The sequence below is a fragment of the Mus pahari genome, chromosome 20 (assembly GCF_900095145.1).
Source record: "Mus pahari chromosome 20, PAHARI_EIJ_v1.1, whole genome shotgun sequence".
In the NCBI taxonomy this organism is placed as follows: Eukaryota; Metazoa; Chordata; class Mammalia; order Rodentia; family Muridae; genus Mus; species Mus pahari.
Genome location: NC_034609.1, coordinates 8709502 through 8725646, shown reverse-complemented (window position 1 = coordinate 8725646; position 16145 = coordinate 8709502). Strand labels below are relative to the sequence as shown.

At 50.7% G+C, this 16145-nt stretch overlaps 2 protein-coding genes across 3 annotated transcripts in view; both read left to right on the top strand.

Moving 5' to 3' along the window:
- Window positions 1-6337, top strand: part of Mri1 (methylthioribose-1-phosphate isomerase 1) — an 8160-nt gene extending 1823 nt beyond the window's left edge. Inside the window, exons 3-5 of one of the 2 annotated variants that reach the window (XM_029532708.1) lie at window positions 1873-2049; window positions 2138-2362; window positions 6229-6337. In XM_029532708.1, coding sequence (XP_029388568.1) covers window positions 1873-2049; window positions 2138-2362; window positions 6229-6263 — 437 coding nt within the window. In that variant the 3' untranslated portion in view covers window positions 6264-6337. Of the gene's footprint in view, window positions 1-1872; window positions 2050-2137; window positions 2363-4304; window positions 4542-6228 lie in introns of those variants that run through there. The other variant, XM_021220448.1, reaches the window with a different exon arrangement.
- On the top strand, window positions 6308-9382 carry C20H19orf53 (chromosome 20 C19orf53 homolog). The gene is made up of 3 exons (XM_021220719.2): window positions 6308-6445; window positions 6533-6588; window positions 8948-9382. Exons 1-3 carry the CDS (start codon window positions 6358-6360, stop codon window positions 9074-9076), a joined length of 273 nt encoding a protein of 90 aa, XP_021076378.1. The 5' UTR covers window positions 6308-6357; the 3' UTR covers window positions 9077-9382.
- The last annotated feature ends 6763 nt before the right edge of the window (window positions 9383-16145 follow it).

Genomic DNA, 16145 nt, shown 5'->3' with positions numbered 1-16145 from the left:
ACACATGCACACACGGGCACATGCACTTACATGCATAGAGACACACATGCACACACGGGCACATTCACTTACATGCATAGAGACAAACATACACACACAGACATATGCACTTACATGCATAGAGACACACATGCACAGACGGGCACATGCACTTACGTGCATAGAGACAAACATACACACACAGACATATGCACTTACATGCATAGAGACACACATGCGCACACGGGCACATACACTTACATGCATAGAGACAAGCACACACACAGACACATGCACTTACATGCATAGAGACACACATGCGCACACGGGCACATACACTTACATGCATAGAGACACACAAGCACATACGGGCACATGCACTTACATGCATAGAGATACACATGCACATAATTAAAAATAAACACTTTAGGGCTGGAGAGATGGCTCAGTGGTTAAGAGCAATGATTGCTCTTTCAAAAGTCCTGAGTTCAATTACCAGCAACCACATAGTGGCTCACAACCATCTGTAATGGGATCTGATGCCCTCTTCTGGTGTGTCTGAAGACAGCACCAGTGGTATATTCATATGCATAAAATACATAAATAAATCTTTAAAAATAAATACTTTAAAAGAGTGCATACTTAGCTTAGTATACACAAAATCCAGGATTTAGTCCCCAAAACCCAAAAGAAGAAACTACTTCAACCACAGAAGTGTGAATATTAGTTTTGTTTTGATTTTTCAAATAATATTTTGTGTATACCTGCTGTGCATATGTGAACCATGCATGTACATTGTGCCCGGAGGACAGAAGATGGTTTTGGATCCCTTGAAGCTAGAGTTCCAGATGATTGTAAGCCACCGTGTGGTTATTGGGAACCACACCCATGTCCTCTGGAGCAGCAAGTCCTAGCCACTGAGTGGTCTCTCCAGCCCGGCGTGTTAGTTTTAGTTCCTTTTCCCTACTTCCAGGACATTAGCTCCTGTACAGAAATCCTTGGGAAGTTGTCTGCAGGGGTGGGTACATCAAGGAGTCCGACCCATGGCATTAGAGCCCTGTCCCTCCCTTTGCACATGGATTGAAGTAGTTCTGCTATCAGAGACTGCAAACTTCCCTGGGTCACCTGCCTGACCTGGCCCTAGCCACATACCTACAGAAGGGGCACAGTGTCAACACCCAGAGGACAGAGGGGCCACCCCCTGAGTCAAGTGGCCACAAGATAGAGATTTGGGAGTCAAGGCAGCAGACTCCTCCTGGCCCTTGGTCGTCCCGGAAGCTGTGCTATCGGCCAGAGTCGGAGCTCAATCTCAGAAAGAAGCTCCTGTGCCCCGTTTATTGACTCCACCAACAGTCATTGAGCAACTACTGACTGTTGCAGCAAGTGAGAACACAGTGATGACCCATGGAAGAGACACCAGGCACCTGCAGCCTAGAATACAGAGAGGAATGACAAGGGGCTTAGAGGCATGGGCGAGCAGTGGAGCATGACTGAGAAGCCTCCACCGCGGAGCTGGGTGTGTGGCTGTAGAGCACCTGCCTCAGGAATGCAAAGCCATGGGCTCCTTCCATCCCCAGCCCTGCGGAACACACAGAAGGTGCTAAAGGCCACTCAGCAGGCTAGGACAAAGAAGGTCATCTTTCAAGGCTTAACCTGAGCCTTATCGAAAGACCCTGTCTCAATGACAAACGTCCTAAATGACAAGGACAGGGCAGGGCTAAAGATCAGAACGGTGGGGTTGCTATGTGAGACAGAGGAGCCTCAGGGTGTCAGGATGGAGATGTAAAGATGATGTGGGAAGGTGGGAAGAGTGTCAGGCACAGGCAAGGCTGTGCAGCACACATGCAGCCCTGGCCTCTGGATCACCCTGCTTGTCTGCTGGTATGCCCACAGGTGTGATCCGCTCACTGCACGAGATGGGCCAATTGGAGCATACCTTCTGCACAGAGACCCGGCCCTACAACCAGGGAGCCCGGCTGACGGCCTTCGAGCTGGTGTACGAGCAGATCCCTGCGACTCTCATCACTGACAGCATGGCAGCTGCTGCCATGGCACACCGGGGCGTGTCAGGTCAGTGGGCTGGGCACCGTGGGGCAGGTCATGCCTTGGGCATCCAGAACCTGGTATGTGACCTCCCTAACTCTCCTCCAACCCCCAGCCGTGGTGGTGGGAGCTGACCGTGTTGTTGCCAATGGAGACACAGCCAACAAAATCGGCACCTATCAGCTGGCCATTGTCGCCAAACACCATGGTGTCCCCTTCTATGTGGCTGCCCCCAGTTCATCCTGTGACCTCCATCTGGAGACTGGAAAGGATATTGTCATAGAGGAACGCCCCAGCCAGGAGCTAACTGACCTGAATGGAGTCAGGATTGCTGCACAGGGTAAGGTGTGGGGTTGGCACTCTAGGTATTGCGAGCTTCAGTGGCATGAGCCACTTGGCTCTTTCAAGTTACTTCTTAGCTGGATTCTGATGATGGAGGTTAAATTCAAGGCCAAACCATGTAAATAGTACTGAGGCTAGAGATGGAGCTCAGTAGGTAGAGAGTTGGGGAAAGGACCTAAGTTTGGGGCTCAGAACCAACTTTTTTTTTTTTTAAAGAATTATTTGTTTTATGCGTATACTGTAGCTGTTGTCAGACACATGAGAAGAGGGCCTTGGATCCCATTACAGATAGTTGTGAGTCACCATGTGGTTGCTAGGAATTGAACTGAGGGCTACTGGAAGAGTAGTCTGTGCTTGTACTGCTGAGCCATCTCTCCAGCCCCCCACCCTCCCATCCCCAGAACCAACTTTTTAAAAAGCCAGGTCTGGTGGCACAGGTTTGTCATCCTAGCGCTGGGGAGACAGAAGGCAGCGAGCCCAGGCTCACTGAGAGACCCTGTTCAAAACATAAGTTGGACTGTTCCTAGGAGCCACAACTGAGGTTTGCCCCTCATTTTATATGCAAGAACATGTGCACACACACACACACGTGTGTGTGTGTGTGCTGGGTGTGGTAGTTCGACCTGTAATCCCAGCACTTCAGAAGCCCGGGCAGCAGGAGCCACCCAAGTTCAAGACCATCACGTGGTACAAGTGAGTTTCAGGCAGAGTGGGCTACCAAGTGATGCCCTGTCCGAAAGGCAAGTCTCGTCCTGGACAAATGTCTGCGTAGAAAGCCAGGGATGGTGGTACATACTATACCTATGATCTCAGCACTGGGGAGGCTGAGGCAGGAGGACTGCTGAGAGTCCTACATAGTGAGACCCCACACCTCAGAGCTCAGAGCTAGATTGTGGTGGCAGCAGTACACGCCTTTAATCCCAGCATTTGTGGAGGCCAACCTGGTCTATAGGATGAGTTCTAGGACAACCAGGGCTACACAGAAACCCTGAGCCCTGGTGGCTGCTCAGGAGGTTGAGGCAGAAAGATCGCCAGTTCAAGGTCAGCCTAGTTAATATTAACTTCATCCCAAAATAAACATTTTAAAGACAGCCAAGGATGTAACTCAGATATGTATGGAATATTTGCCAGTATGTGCAAGACCTGAGATTTAACCCCAAAACCACATCAAAAACATTTTAAGTTAAAAACAATCAAAATACATCGTATACATATACAAAAGTCAATAACAGAGACATTATAAAATAGTTTGCCAACCTTGGTGGTGTACATCTGGTAAAGCTAGCACTCAGGAAGTAGAGACAGGAAGACCATGACATCATAACCGGCCTTGGCTACATAGAAAATTTGAGGCTAGCCCAAGCTACATGTATGACCCTGTGTCAGAGAAACAATTGCACTTTTTAAACTGGTTTTCTTTTTGTTTGTTTTTTTTCGAGACAGGGTTTCTCTGTGTAGCCCTGGCTGTCCTGGAACTCACTCTGTAGACCAGGCTAGCCTTGAACTCAGAAATCCACCTGCCTCTGCCTCCCAAGTGCTGGGATTAAAGGCATGGGCCACCACCGCCCAGCCTAAACTGGTTTTCGAAATATCTGTGAAGGGCTCCACCCAATCCCAAGAACTGGAAAAACAGATGCCACAGCAAAGCATACCCGTGTCTGAGTCAGTTCAAAGGTCCTGGGGTGGATTCTGAAATTCTTAAAATCCTAGGGGCAGGCAAGAGTCGGGTAGAAACCATCCCTAAGGCTGAGGCCTTCCTGGGCAGCACGAATTGGCTGTGCTCTCTTGGCCTCTGCTTGCATCCCTGCATTGTTTGTATGTGTGAATAACTAGAGTCTCAGGACTCTGTCGCCTAAGAGTTACTGTGCTGAGGACAAATGCCAACAGCCAGGGAGTTCTCAGAGCCAACCCCAACCTCACGTGCCCTCTCTCCCCTGCAGGAATCCGGGTGTGGAATCCTGCCTTTGATGTCACCCCCCACGAACTCATCACAGGTGGCATCATCACTGAGCTGGGTGTCTTTGCCCCTGAGGAGCTCCGAGCAGCCCTAAGGGCCTCTGTCTTCTCAGAGGGACAGACCCTAGATAGTCCCCAGGTGTGACAGACTGGCCCTCCCTGCCCTGCCCTGCCCTGCCTTCCTCTAGTTTTATAATAAAGTTCTCAAATGGCTACCCAAAGTTCATCTTCACCCACACTCCCTCTTCCAGTTGCAGGAGCAGATATGGTTTTCCAGGTTCTGCAGAGTTTCAGCGTCCACAGCAAAGCTGCCTAAGGTCACACATCCCAGAATCATCCTTGGAATGATCTATGCATGGGATGAAAGACAGATGTGGCGGTCACACACCTGTAATTCCAGCACCTGGGAGGCTGAGGCAGGAAGATTTCTTTGGAGTTTAGGCTACCCTGGGCTACAGATTCAAACAAATAAACAAAAGTAGAGATAATCAGGATGATCTCTTAGTTACATTTGAAATCTTTTTGTTGTTGTTTATATTTTGTTTTGTTTTTTTTCTAGATAGGATTTTTCTGTACACAGCCTTGGCTCTCCTGGAACAATCTGTAGATCAGGCTGGCTTCAAACCCAGAGATCCTCCTGCCTCTGCCTCCCAAGTGCTAGAATTAAATGCAGGCACTGTCACTGCCTGGCTATTTACTTTTATTTATGTGTGAGTGTTTTGCATGGAAACCCCTGGTGCTCTCTGAAACCAGAAAAGGGTACCAGATCTCCTGGAACTGGAATTACAAATGGTTGTGAGCTGCTATGTGGTAGCTGGAACTCGGGAACTAAACCTCTGTGCTAGAACAAGTCCTATAGGAGAGGACACCAAAGTTCAGTAATCAAGATAAAAATATCCGTGTTTTCAGACAGTTTCTTTGTAGCTCTGGCTGCCCTTGGACTTGCTCTATAGACCAGGCTGTCCTGGAACTCACAAAGATCCACCTAGCTCTGCCTCCTGAGCAAAAGGTCAAAGGTGTGAGCCCCTACAGCCTGCTTTGCTTTATTCTTGAGAGTCTCTGAGCCTGGAATTCAGCTGTCAGGCTAGGCTCCAGGGGTCCTCCCACTTCAGCCAACTTAGCGCGGGATAGCAGGTGTGTGCACCAGCAAATGGTGGGGATGCCACTCAGGCTCTCATGCATAAACAATATTAACTTTACCCCTGAGCCATGTTCCCAGCCGCCAGGTGCATATTTTAAATATTTTAAAATTAAAAAGAACACATCTGGGGCTGTGTCTATAGCTGTGGCAGCTCTTATGCTGAAAATATGAGGCTGCTCTCTGTCCCCAGCACAGCTGTAAAATTAATGCATTAATGTAAGGGATTTTTTTTTAGTGGCATCTTTATTCTGTGGGTGGAAATGATCTACAGGTGTCAGTAATCTGCCTCCCAAGTGCTGATATTAAATGCCTGTGCCACCACCCAGGATCAAACTCAAATAATCAGGCATGGCAGCAAGCATCTTTACCCACCAAGCCATGTCACTCACCAATGATTACTGAAAGTTTTTGACACTCCTTTAATTTTCCTCCAAAAATGAGCTCCTCGTTTACCAGACTCCAAACTTTATTTGAAGTTTTATGTATAAAAACCACATGTTTGGGGGCTGGGGAGATGGCTCGGAGGTTATGAGCACTAACTGCTTTTCCACAAGTCCTGAGTTCAATTCCCAGCAACCACTTGGTGGCTCACAACCATCTGTAATGGGATTCGATGTCCTCTTCTAGATTGTCTTAAGACAGACTACAGTGTACTCATATAAATGAAATAAATAGATTATTTTTTTTAAACCCACGTTTTATAATACACAAATGTGGTCTCAGCCCCGAAAATGGTAATATAATTTTCCTTCCAACTTTTTGGACAGGGGTTCCCTTAAGTGCGCCGCTCTGTGTCGGGTGAGACCCTGAGTCTTTGCGTCCCACTGTCGCCAATGACGTCCTGCGACTTCCGCTTTTCTGCGCGTGGCCCCGCCTCTTCCGGTTTGCGGTGGGCCATGGCGCAGGGACAACGCAAGTTCCAGGCGCAGAAACCTAAAAGCAAGGCCGCCGCGGCGGAGCGGAGCCGCGGGCCTCGGAAAGGCGGTAAGGAACGGGCTGGGGAGCAGGGAGAGAGGATGGCGGGCTCGGGGAGGGCGACCCAGGCTCACAGGCTGGTGTCTCTACCCCCAGGTCGAGTCATCGCTCCCAAGAAGGCGCGCGTTGTGCAGCAGCAGAAGTTGAAGAAGGTGAGGGAGGCGATGCAGGTGATCCGGGATGGCGGACGGACAGCCGAGAGCGTTCCCAGCTGCAAGGCTGTGTCCTCCGCTAGTTCGATGAATCCTGACCCGCCCTTAGCTTCTGAGCGCTTCCGATGCGCGTTAGGGACTGCCAGCAGATAGCCTCGAGTTGTCGTTGTTACAGTGTGTGAGTGTTTTGTCTGGGTGCGCGCGCGAGCGCGGCACAAGTGTGTGTGCCTTGTACCCGAAGAGATTAGATGTCCAAAACCCTAGAACTAGAGTCATTAACGATTTTAAGCCATCACGTGTGTGCTGGGAACTGAACCCTGGTCTTAAGAGGCAGGCGGGTGTGATAGCCCACACCTTTAATCCCTGCACTCGAGGCAGAGGCAGGCGGATCTCTGAGTTCAAGGCCAGCCTGGTCTACAGAGCATGGTCCATCACAGCCGATAGATAGATAGATAGATAGATAGATAGATAGATAGATAGATAGATAGATAGATAGAGCTTTTAACGGTTGAGTGATGTTCTAGCCTCCAAAATAATGTCTTAATTATGTGTGGTGTGTACCCCTGAGTGCATATGCCCACAGAGGCCAGAAAATGGCATCTGATCCCCTGGAGTTGCAGATGGTATGAGCTATGAGCCAGACCTGGGTGCTAGATAGGTACAGAGCTCAGGTCCTCTGAGAGAGATGTGTGTGCTCTTAACCACTGAGCCATTCCTCCAGCCCTGTTTTGTTATCTTGTTCTGTCTGCTTCTGTGCTTTTGAGATGGACGCTCACACAGGCCTAGGTTAGCCTGGAGCTATTTAGCCTCCAGAGTGCTGCTGTTACTGCTGTGGACCACTGAGCCCTGTTTATGTGGTGGATTAAATTCAGACTTGTGCGTGCCAGTCATGTACTTTACTAACGGAGCCATGGTCCCAGTCTTTACCTCCTATTTTCCTAAGATAGTGTCTCAGCATTCCGCCCTGGCTCGCCTTGAATTTACAGAGGTCTTCCTGCCTCTGCCCTCTGAGTGCTGGAGTTAAAGGTACGCACCACCACACCCAGCTCCAGCCTTTTGTGAAAGAAGATCTGACTCTAGCCCAGGTTGGACTTAAACTTGCCCAGTCTCAGTCACCTGGGTGCTGGGCATATGGGGGTGCGCACAACGTCTAGCTTTTTATTGTCAGAGTTACCTGGTGATTCGGGTGGGAAGGCTTGAGCTGATCAGACGTTAGAGAGTCAGCGACTGGAGAGTGATTAGGAGCACTGCCACTCTCCTCCGAGACCTTGATCCGGTTCCCACAAAGCAGATGACAGTCATCCCTAACTCCAGTCCCAGGAGATTTCCAGTGCCCTCTTCTGCTCTCTACTGGCACTGTATACGTGTTCACAGACATGCATGCAGGGAAAACACTTGTACAGAAAAGTGAACAGTTAATAAGAGAATCAGAAGCTCCAATGTGACTTAAGTCTATAGTTCACCCAACAGCTTGCTCTGCTCTGCGGGGTACCTACTCTCAGGTCCTAAGTGAGCTCCTCCCACAGCCCACCACTTTACCTTTTGCCTTCTCAGGTTCAGAGGTCATCCTCGAACGAGGTTCACATGCAGTTTGGTCCCTTTAGCATCCACCCAGAATCCACCTCTTCTGCCCCATCACCTCCCATCCACCTTCAGGACCAACTCCTAGTCAACTCTACCCTCCCCGCGCTACAGCAGCTTAGGCACCTGCCTGTGCTCAAAACTGGTTCCCTTTCTGTCCAGAACCTTCCATGGCTGCTTCCTGCTCAACAAAAGCCCAAGTCTTTCACCTCCCAGTGTCCGTTGCTTTTCATCCTTTGGCCTGTCCCACTGCTAGACCTGAGCTTCTCTCACGGTGTGCTCAGAAAGCACAGTGTCCCTGGAACCTTTTTTATTAACGATATTTTGTCTTATGTTCTCATGACTGACACAGTGTTGTCTTCCTCAGACCTTCTGTGCCCACCCCACAAAGCTGTCATGGTCATAGGAGCTCAGGCAGAGCAGCAGTGGGTGGGGTAACTGTCAGTCAGTAACTTAAACTGGCCTGTGGTCTCTCACTTGGAGCCCTAGGAAATGGGGTGAGACAGAAAGGGCTATTACCATTAACCCTGGCTTTGGGACCCTGGACAGGTGCCTACTTAATGCAGGAGCCTCTGTTCCCCATCTGTAAAATGGGTGTGAGCAGAGACAGAATAGAAAGATTTGGTTTGCTTTTGACCTGAGCATGGTAGCAGACAGGGCTGCAGGGGTGAGTCAAGGCAGGAAGAGCTTGAGTCTGAAGCTGTTCACAGAGAACAGAAGGAAGGTGCGTGTCTGTTTGGGCTAGGAAGAATAAGGGCTTGCTGTGTTCCCCCCACAGAGCCTGGAAGTGGGGATCCGGAAGAAGATTGAGCATGATGTGGTAATGAAGGCCAGCTCCAGCCTGCCTAAGAGGCTTGCACTGCTGAAGGGAGCATCAAAGAAGACAGGAAGCAAGACACCATCCTGAAGGCACTGGGATTTTGCAGGTCACCCCACAGGCTGGCTGGACTTGGAAGAGGGTTCTGCTCTAGTTCTGGTGGCCCCTGGAATTATGGGCAGGTGATGGTAAAGCCAGGCTAGCTCCCAAGTGCCGACGAGTGCTGCCGGTGTGATGATAAACGTGGCTCTGTTGTCTCTCCAGCCGGTCCGTGGGCATAATCTCACCCCAGGTGCTGGGTCCCCACCCTGATCATCTAATGTCAGCCTGTCACACCAGTAATCCAGAGCCACTTGGGGATGCTCCAGTGTTACCCAATAAAGCCGTGTCACGGAGCCTGTGTGCCATTTGGTGCTCTCCTGTCCTTGAGGGAATCACACCACTGGAGTCACAGACCTGCGGGACCACATGTTGATCATGTCATATGCAGGGTTCTTGACCAGGTGGCATCTTCCGTGATGTGGCCCTGGGGCAAGCATTGACTGTGTGCTGGCCTGTCCCTTTGTGCCCGGCAATTTCACCCACTAAGGAAGCACTAGCAACTGCCCCAGTGTTGGTCAGAATTTAGTGTTGAGACTGTCTAGTGTTCCTGGGCTGGCTTCTGACTCACCTTAGCTGGCTGCTGGGGATCTGATCCACTTGATGTGTGCTAAGCAAGCACCCTGAGACACACCCAGTGCACTTTGAAAGCACAGGAAGGACTTGCTGGGTTTTAGTCATACCAGGACACAGTTGCTGTCCTGTGAGCATGGAGGATGCCCTGAGAGACTGGGTTTACCTCAAGGCTGGGCCTCGTGTCGGGCATGCAGCTTCCTGCCGTGCCTCACTTCTGGTACCTTCACCACAGATCTAGAAGAACAGGTCTGTCCCATTGTGGATACAGCGCCCAGTTGCTCATCCCTGGGTTTAGCTTGGTTCTTAGACAGAGTCTCCGTGTGTAGACCAGACTGGCCTCAAACTCAAGCTGTCCCTGCCTCTGCCTCCCAAGTTCTGAGATTAAAATGCCTAAGGGCCTATGTAATTTTGTGTATATGTGTATATGTGCACATAAGTATGGGTGCCCAAGGAGGCCAGAGGCACCCCATCATCGAGAGTTGGAATTACAGGCAGCTGTGAGCTACCCTATGTGGGTGCAAAGAAGTGGAAGCTGTGAACTGCTGAGCTCCAGCTTGATCTCGGGTGTTTATGGTAGGAAGAATGGAATGGCCGAGCATGGTGGCGCATGCCTTTAATCCCAGCACTCAGGAAGTAGAGGCAGTCTGAGCCCTGAGTTCCAGGCCAGCCTGTACATGGAGTTTCCAGGCCACTCAGGGTTACATAGACCCTGTCTGAAAACAAAAGCTCAGTTGTCTGCTTGTCTGAACTAGTGGACTGCAGCTCCGTGTATCTGGGGTGGCACTTACTGTTGTGTTAGAGTGGTGGCTCATCACACCAGGCCAGCACAGTTCGAGGGAGAGGTTTGTTGGGGGAGAAAAGGACAAAGGGAAGAAAATAAGGGCAGGCAGGTGGACACTGGGATGTATGACAGTTGCCATGGCAACAGACATGGGTCCTTTCATGGTCACCTAGGGTGACATCATCACTGGGTTCGGAGGTGACCAGCAATCGTAAAGCCGGCTCCTAATGCCCACACTTGCAGAGGAGTGACGCAGGGCAGTGGCTGGGTAACGGCCACCTGGCTGAGCTGCACCATGGAAGTTCCGATGGAAGGAGCAACCTGTCTCAGTATGGGAACCCTCTCCAATGCTTGCTGCCATCAAGCTCCAGTCCAGGCCTTTCCACAAACCTCAAACAGCAGCAACAGCACTCCAGGGAGCCTCCTGGGGACTTGAACAGAGCTCTCTGGCACTGTGGCAACACTCAGTCTCTATTGTGTAAGCAAATCCAATACCTTTTGTATTATATTCTGTCGATTCCCCCAGAACTCTGAAACAGTCACATGGTTGCTTGGACCAGTCTCTATAGAACGCTTTGCACTAGCACAAAGGCAGAAACAACCTACCTTTGCATTAGCTGGGCTGGGCAAGAATCTGCTCCAGCCACAGTGGAATATTTTTAAGTAATTTTTCCATATAAATGGAATGTGGGACTGGAAAAATAGCTGAGTGGGTAAGAATTTCCCACTAGGTTTAACAACCTGAGTTCAGTCCCCAGAGCCCACATGGTAGGAGAGAACCAAAAGTAAGTTGTCCTATGACCTCTGCTCTTACACTGTGGCATGGGCATGCTAGCACTCATTCACATCACAAATGTAAATAAAGGTGAGCTGAAGGGTTGGCAAGATGGCCGGCTCCATGGTTACATGCTGCAGCAGAGGAACAGGTTTCAGCACCCGCAGCAGCTCACAGAGCATCCACTGTCTGGTTTGGTTGGCATTTTTGAGACGAGATCTCTATGTAGTCCTGGCTGTCCTGGAACTTGAGCTGTAGACCAGGCTGGCCTTGAGCTCAGAAACCCACCTGCTCCTGCCATACAACATACAAGTGCTGGGAGATTAAAGGCGTGTGTCACCACTGCCTGATCAGGCCTTCAAAAACCCTCCACGAGCACTACATGCAAATGGTGGGCTTCCGTGTGTGAAAACACTCAATAAAAATCCTTAAAGTGCGCAAGCTGTGGTGGTGTGTGTCTTTAGTCCTAGCACTCGGGAGGCAGAACCAAGCAGTTTTGTATGAATTAAAAACTAGCCAGGGTTATGTGGAAAGACCCTGTCACAAACGAGAGAGAGAGAGAGAGAGAAGAGAGAAGAGAGAATGAGAAAACCAATCCAGGTTACAACATAGATGAGCCCTGGAAACAATGTCAGGTGGACGTAATGTTTACACACCTGTAAATTCGGCACTGAGGGTAGGAAAACTGAAGAACTTTTAAGATTAGTCTCCACCACATTGTTCAAGGCAGGCCTGAGCTAATTGAGCCCCCACCACACACACACCCAATTAAAAATGGCCTAGCGGTTTGCTCCTTTATTCCCAGCACTCAGGAGCAAAGGATGCTGTGAGATCGCCCTTGTAACAAGCCAGGTGCAGAACGATACGCAGGTACCGTTCTATGGATGGTCAAAACAGTTCTATGGATGGTCAGAACAGGTGAGCAGCTGTCTGGGACGCCGGAGAGCACCATGATGGACAGTGAGCTGGGTTTCCTCCTGGCCTGACTGAAAGTTCTGGAACTAAACAGAGGTGAACATTCTGCTACAATATGCTGACAGTGGTGAGAAGTCTTTTTTTTTTTTTTTGGGTTTTCGAGACAGGGTTTCTCTGTGTAGCCCTGGCTGTCCTGGAACTCACTCTGTAGACCAGGCTGGCCTTGAACTCAGAAATCCGCCTGCCTCTGCCTCCCAAGTGCTGGGATTAAAGGCGTGCGCCACCACACCCGGCCCGAGAAGTCCTTATATGGTAGGCTTGCTCCTATGTCTGATGTCAACAGCTCCTCTGGAGTCCCCCTGAAGACCGCAGACCGTTTCACCTTAGAAGACTGGGATGCTACGTGCCTTCAGTAGGCCCATGACTAAGCAAGAGCGCAGACTTCATTAAGTTCAACGAAGAGAACTCTCTGGGATGGGTGATTCCATGCACACAGCCAAATGAGATGATGCTGGCTCGCTGGACATACATGGTTTTAACTCCCCCACCCCCAAATGTAGCCATAAATGGCGATGAGCACCTGTAAACTCTGACTGAGAAGGCTGAGGCACGAGGACGGCCTGCAGTGGGAGGCTTGTCAAGACTGCCTGGGCTGCAGAGTTAAGGCTGTCCAAAAGACAAGAGCCGGGGGGTCCAGTGGGAGAGAGCTTGCTGGCCACCAGTAAGTGTGGGCTTTGAGGGGCAGGACTTCACTGGGGAGCCCTGGCTGCCTGGGAACTCACTCTGTAGACCTGGCAGGTCTCTAACTCACAGAGATGCTCCTGTCTCTGCCTTCTCCGTGCTGAAACGTAAACCCTAAGCAAGTGGTGCCAGGAGCGAGCCCTCAGCCCTGCTGTCTCCCCTGAACTCTTGTGTGGTTTGTCGCTGAGGCCAAGTATGTGCTTTGTTCAGGTCCCTCTCTTCTAGACTGACACAGAGGGTAGCCCGTGAGCTGGCGTGTGTGCAAGGGAAAAAAAGAAGGGAGAGCGTCTCCTGCAGAGAAAGTCCAGTGTTTAGGGAGCTGCTCTGCCCCCTCCACACACCACCCACCACCCACCTTGCCCTGCTGCTGCCTCTGACCAGCCCTATGCTGTGAGCTCTAGAGGGAAAGCCCAGTGCTAGGGAGCCGCAGCTCGTCAGGAGTCACTCACCTTCCACATTTGCACATCTTGTCCCTCTGCCCTTGCCACATAGTACCCACAAGCACAAGAGCTTTCCTGAGTGTACACTTTCCTGAGTGTGAGAGTGTTTTACCTGCATGTGTCTGTCCATCACGTGTCCCCAGTGCCAGAAGAAGAATCTCGATCCCCTGGAACTGAGTTAGATATTGGTAAGCCACCGTGCGAGTGCTGAGAATCGAACCTATGACCTCTGAAAGAGCAGCCAGTGCTCTTGACCCCTGAGCCATCTCTCTAGCCCCTGGAGTACCCTCTTTTCACCCATCTTTATGGAACAGGGAAATGCAGGAGACCCATGGAACCTGGCTATGGGCCACTGGGAGGCCCTGGGAACCCAGTCAGGTTTGCCTCCCTCCCCCCAACTAGCCTGGAGGCAAGCCAAGAAACTATAGGAATAGCTGCCCTGTGACTCTGATGCCAGCTTGGTGAGCCTCTTCAAAAGGCCCAGTGGCCTGGGAGCTGGAACGATGGCACAGCTGTCCCTTATGACTCCTTGGTTACCTTTCTCATTTCCCTTCTCCACGACACCTGTAGCTCCCAAACCTCAAATTCTGCATGAAGGTGTGTTGTTCTTGTGTTCTTGTGTGTACCTCAGGCTGGCTTCAAACTTGGCATGCCCCTATCTTAGTTCATGCTGTGATGACAGACAGGCCCAGCCACCTCTTGGCTATGTGTGTGACACCATCGGCTAGTCATTTAACCTCTCTGAGCCACCATGGCCCCATCTATTTAAAATGGAGACCCAGAATCCCACCCTAGTAGGACAAAGCAGGAACCTGGAGTACCTGGGGCTTTTTTAGTGTGGTCATGAACTGTCCTTAGCCATTAGAGGCCCCTTCACCAGGGCTAGGGAACCATCAAATGAGATTTCAGACACAACTTTTTCCCAATCTGGAATGCAACTTCTCCTGGCAACACTACCTATGAACGTATGTTTCCAAAAGACTCCACAAAGCTGAACTGGCCAGCAGGACTGCCGAGCTGTGGCGCCACCACAAGCAAGCCTGCGTCAGCTGCTGCTGCTGCTGCTGCTGCTGCTGCTGGCAGGGCTGTGTCAGCTGGCTGTTGCTGGCAGAACAGGGGAACCCTCAGGGTAGGTACATTCCCCCATACTGCATCTGTGTCCCCTCCCTCATCTGAGCCTGTAGGGCAGCCCTACTTCGCCTGTGGGTCGAGAGCACTTGGGTTTAGGGCCAGGAGCTCCAGATGTCCAGACAGTGAGCTCATGGCACATGCTGAGTAGACATGGCTAGGACTTCCTGAAGCCAGAGCCTCAGCTCCAGCGGGGGTGGGGGGCTGCCAAAGCTGAAACGCCACTGCCACCACCTTTCCTAAGATGGGGGCATGCTTGAAATAAATCTTGAGACTTTGGGGAACACTTTCAACTTTCCTGGATCTATTCTGACACCACCCCCCATATTTTACTAGGATTGCTGTGTGACCATGGACAGCTTCCTGGCCTCTCTGGACCTCACTTCCCTCATCTGTCCTGTTTTCTGGACCCAGAGTCAGAGCCTCGTCTACTGTTTCCCCAGTCAGGTCAACACCCAGCCTTTCTGCTCCCCAGCTGCTGCCTCACTTGTGAGAGGGGATTCTGTCAATATTGATATCCACCCTGACAGAATAAAGAAAGTCAGCAGCCAGGCATTTTGGAATACACCTGTCACCTCAGCCCTTGGGAAGCTGGGACAGGAACATCAGGAGTTCAGGGCTAGCCTGGACTAGATAACAAATTCCAGGCCAGTAAGACCTTATCTCAAAGAATAAAGTTGAGCTTAGGTGGCAGAGCGTTAAGGTGGCAGAACACTCAGATGATTCCTCTCCCCCCCCCATGGATCCATAGCACTGAATAAACTGGGGTGGCATGGGGTTGTGAGCACAACACTGCAGATGTGAAGAGAACGTCAGAAGTTCAGGGTCTTTCCCAATAACACAAGGGCAGCCTGGTCCACTGAGACCCTGTGTCAATAAATGAAATAAACTCTAAAAGCTGTCCTTATTGTCTAAAAGCTGTGTTGTTCATGGGCAGGACACTTGGTGACTCCTCCCATTCGTGGGCGGGACACTTGATGACTCCTCCCCTGGAGCATGATCGGACTCTGACAAGTTCCCCTGGTAGCCCCTAAGGCCCACTCAGAAAGGAGACGCTAAGTCCCCAGCCTCCCCTCCCCCTGCCTCCCCCTTCCCACGGGTCTGTCTCTGCCCCAGCACCAGCATGTCCCACATAGAGGCTCTGACTGGCTACCCGGGCCCTGCAAACTGGGGGCTTGCAGCCCTTCCAGGCTACTTAGTGCTGGGTGACATTGGCAACCAGCTCTTCTCTCTAAGCCTCAGTTTTCCCATTAGAGAAATGGAAAGTAGTTGTCACTGTCATTGTGGCTAGGCTGTGGGGATTTTGTTCTCTTATTTTCCCCCTCTTTGTAGCCTTGGCTGTCCTGTAAACAGCCTGGCCTCGGAACTTACAGAGGTTCACTCGCCTCTGCCTCCTAAGGGCTGGGATTAAAGGTGTGTGCCACCACATCCCCCTAGGAGATTTCATTCTTTTCATCCCCTCCTCCCCTCCTTCCTTCTGTTAAGGAGAATGGAACCCTGGGCCTAGCAAGCAAAGAGAGCCACTCTATCACAGAACGCACCCCAGGCAAGGCAGCGACTCCAATTTTTTAATTGTACTTACTTTCTGTCTGTGTGTGTATATATGTGTGCACATGCCAAGAATTTATTTTATTTTATTTTATTTTATTTTTGGTTTTTCGAGACAGGGTTTCTCTGTGTAGCCCTGGCTGTCCTGGAACTCAC

Excerpts from the sequence above, each read along its gene's own strand:
- C20H19orf53 (XM_021220719.2), top strand. The coding sequence starts at position 6,358 with ATGGCGCAGGGACAACGCAAGTTCCAGGCGCAGAAACCTAAAAGCAAG. Across the intron at positions 6,446-6,532 it reads CCGCGGGCCTCGGAAAGGCG|GTCGAGTCATCGCTCCCAAG; the intron begins GTAAGGAACGGG and ends CTCTACCCCCAG. Across the intron at positions 6,589-8,947 it reads AGCAGCAGAAGTTGAAGAAG|AGCCTGGAAGTGGGGATCCG; the intron begins GTGAGGGAGGCG and ends TTCCCCCCACAG.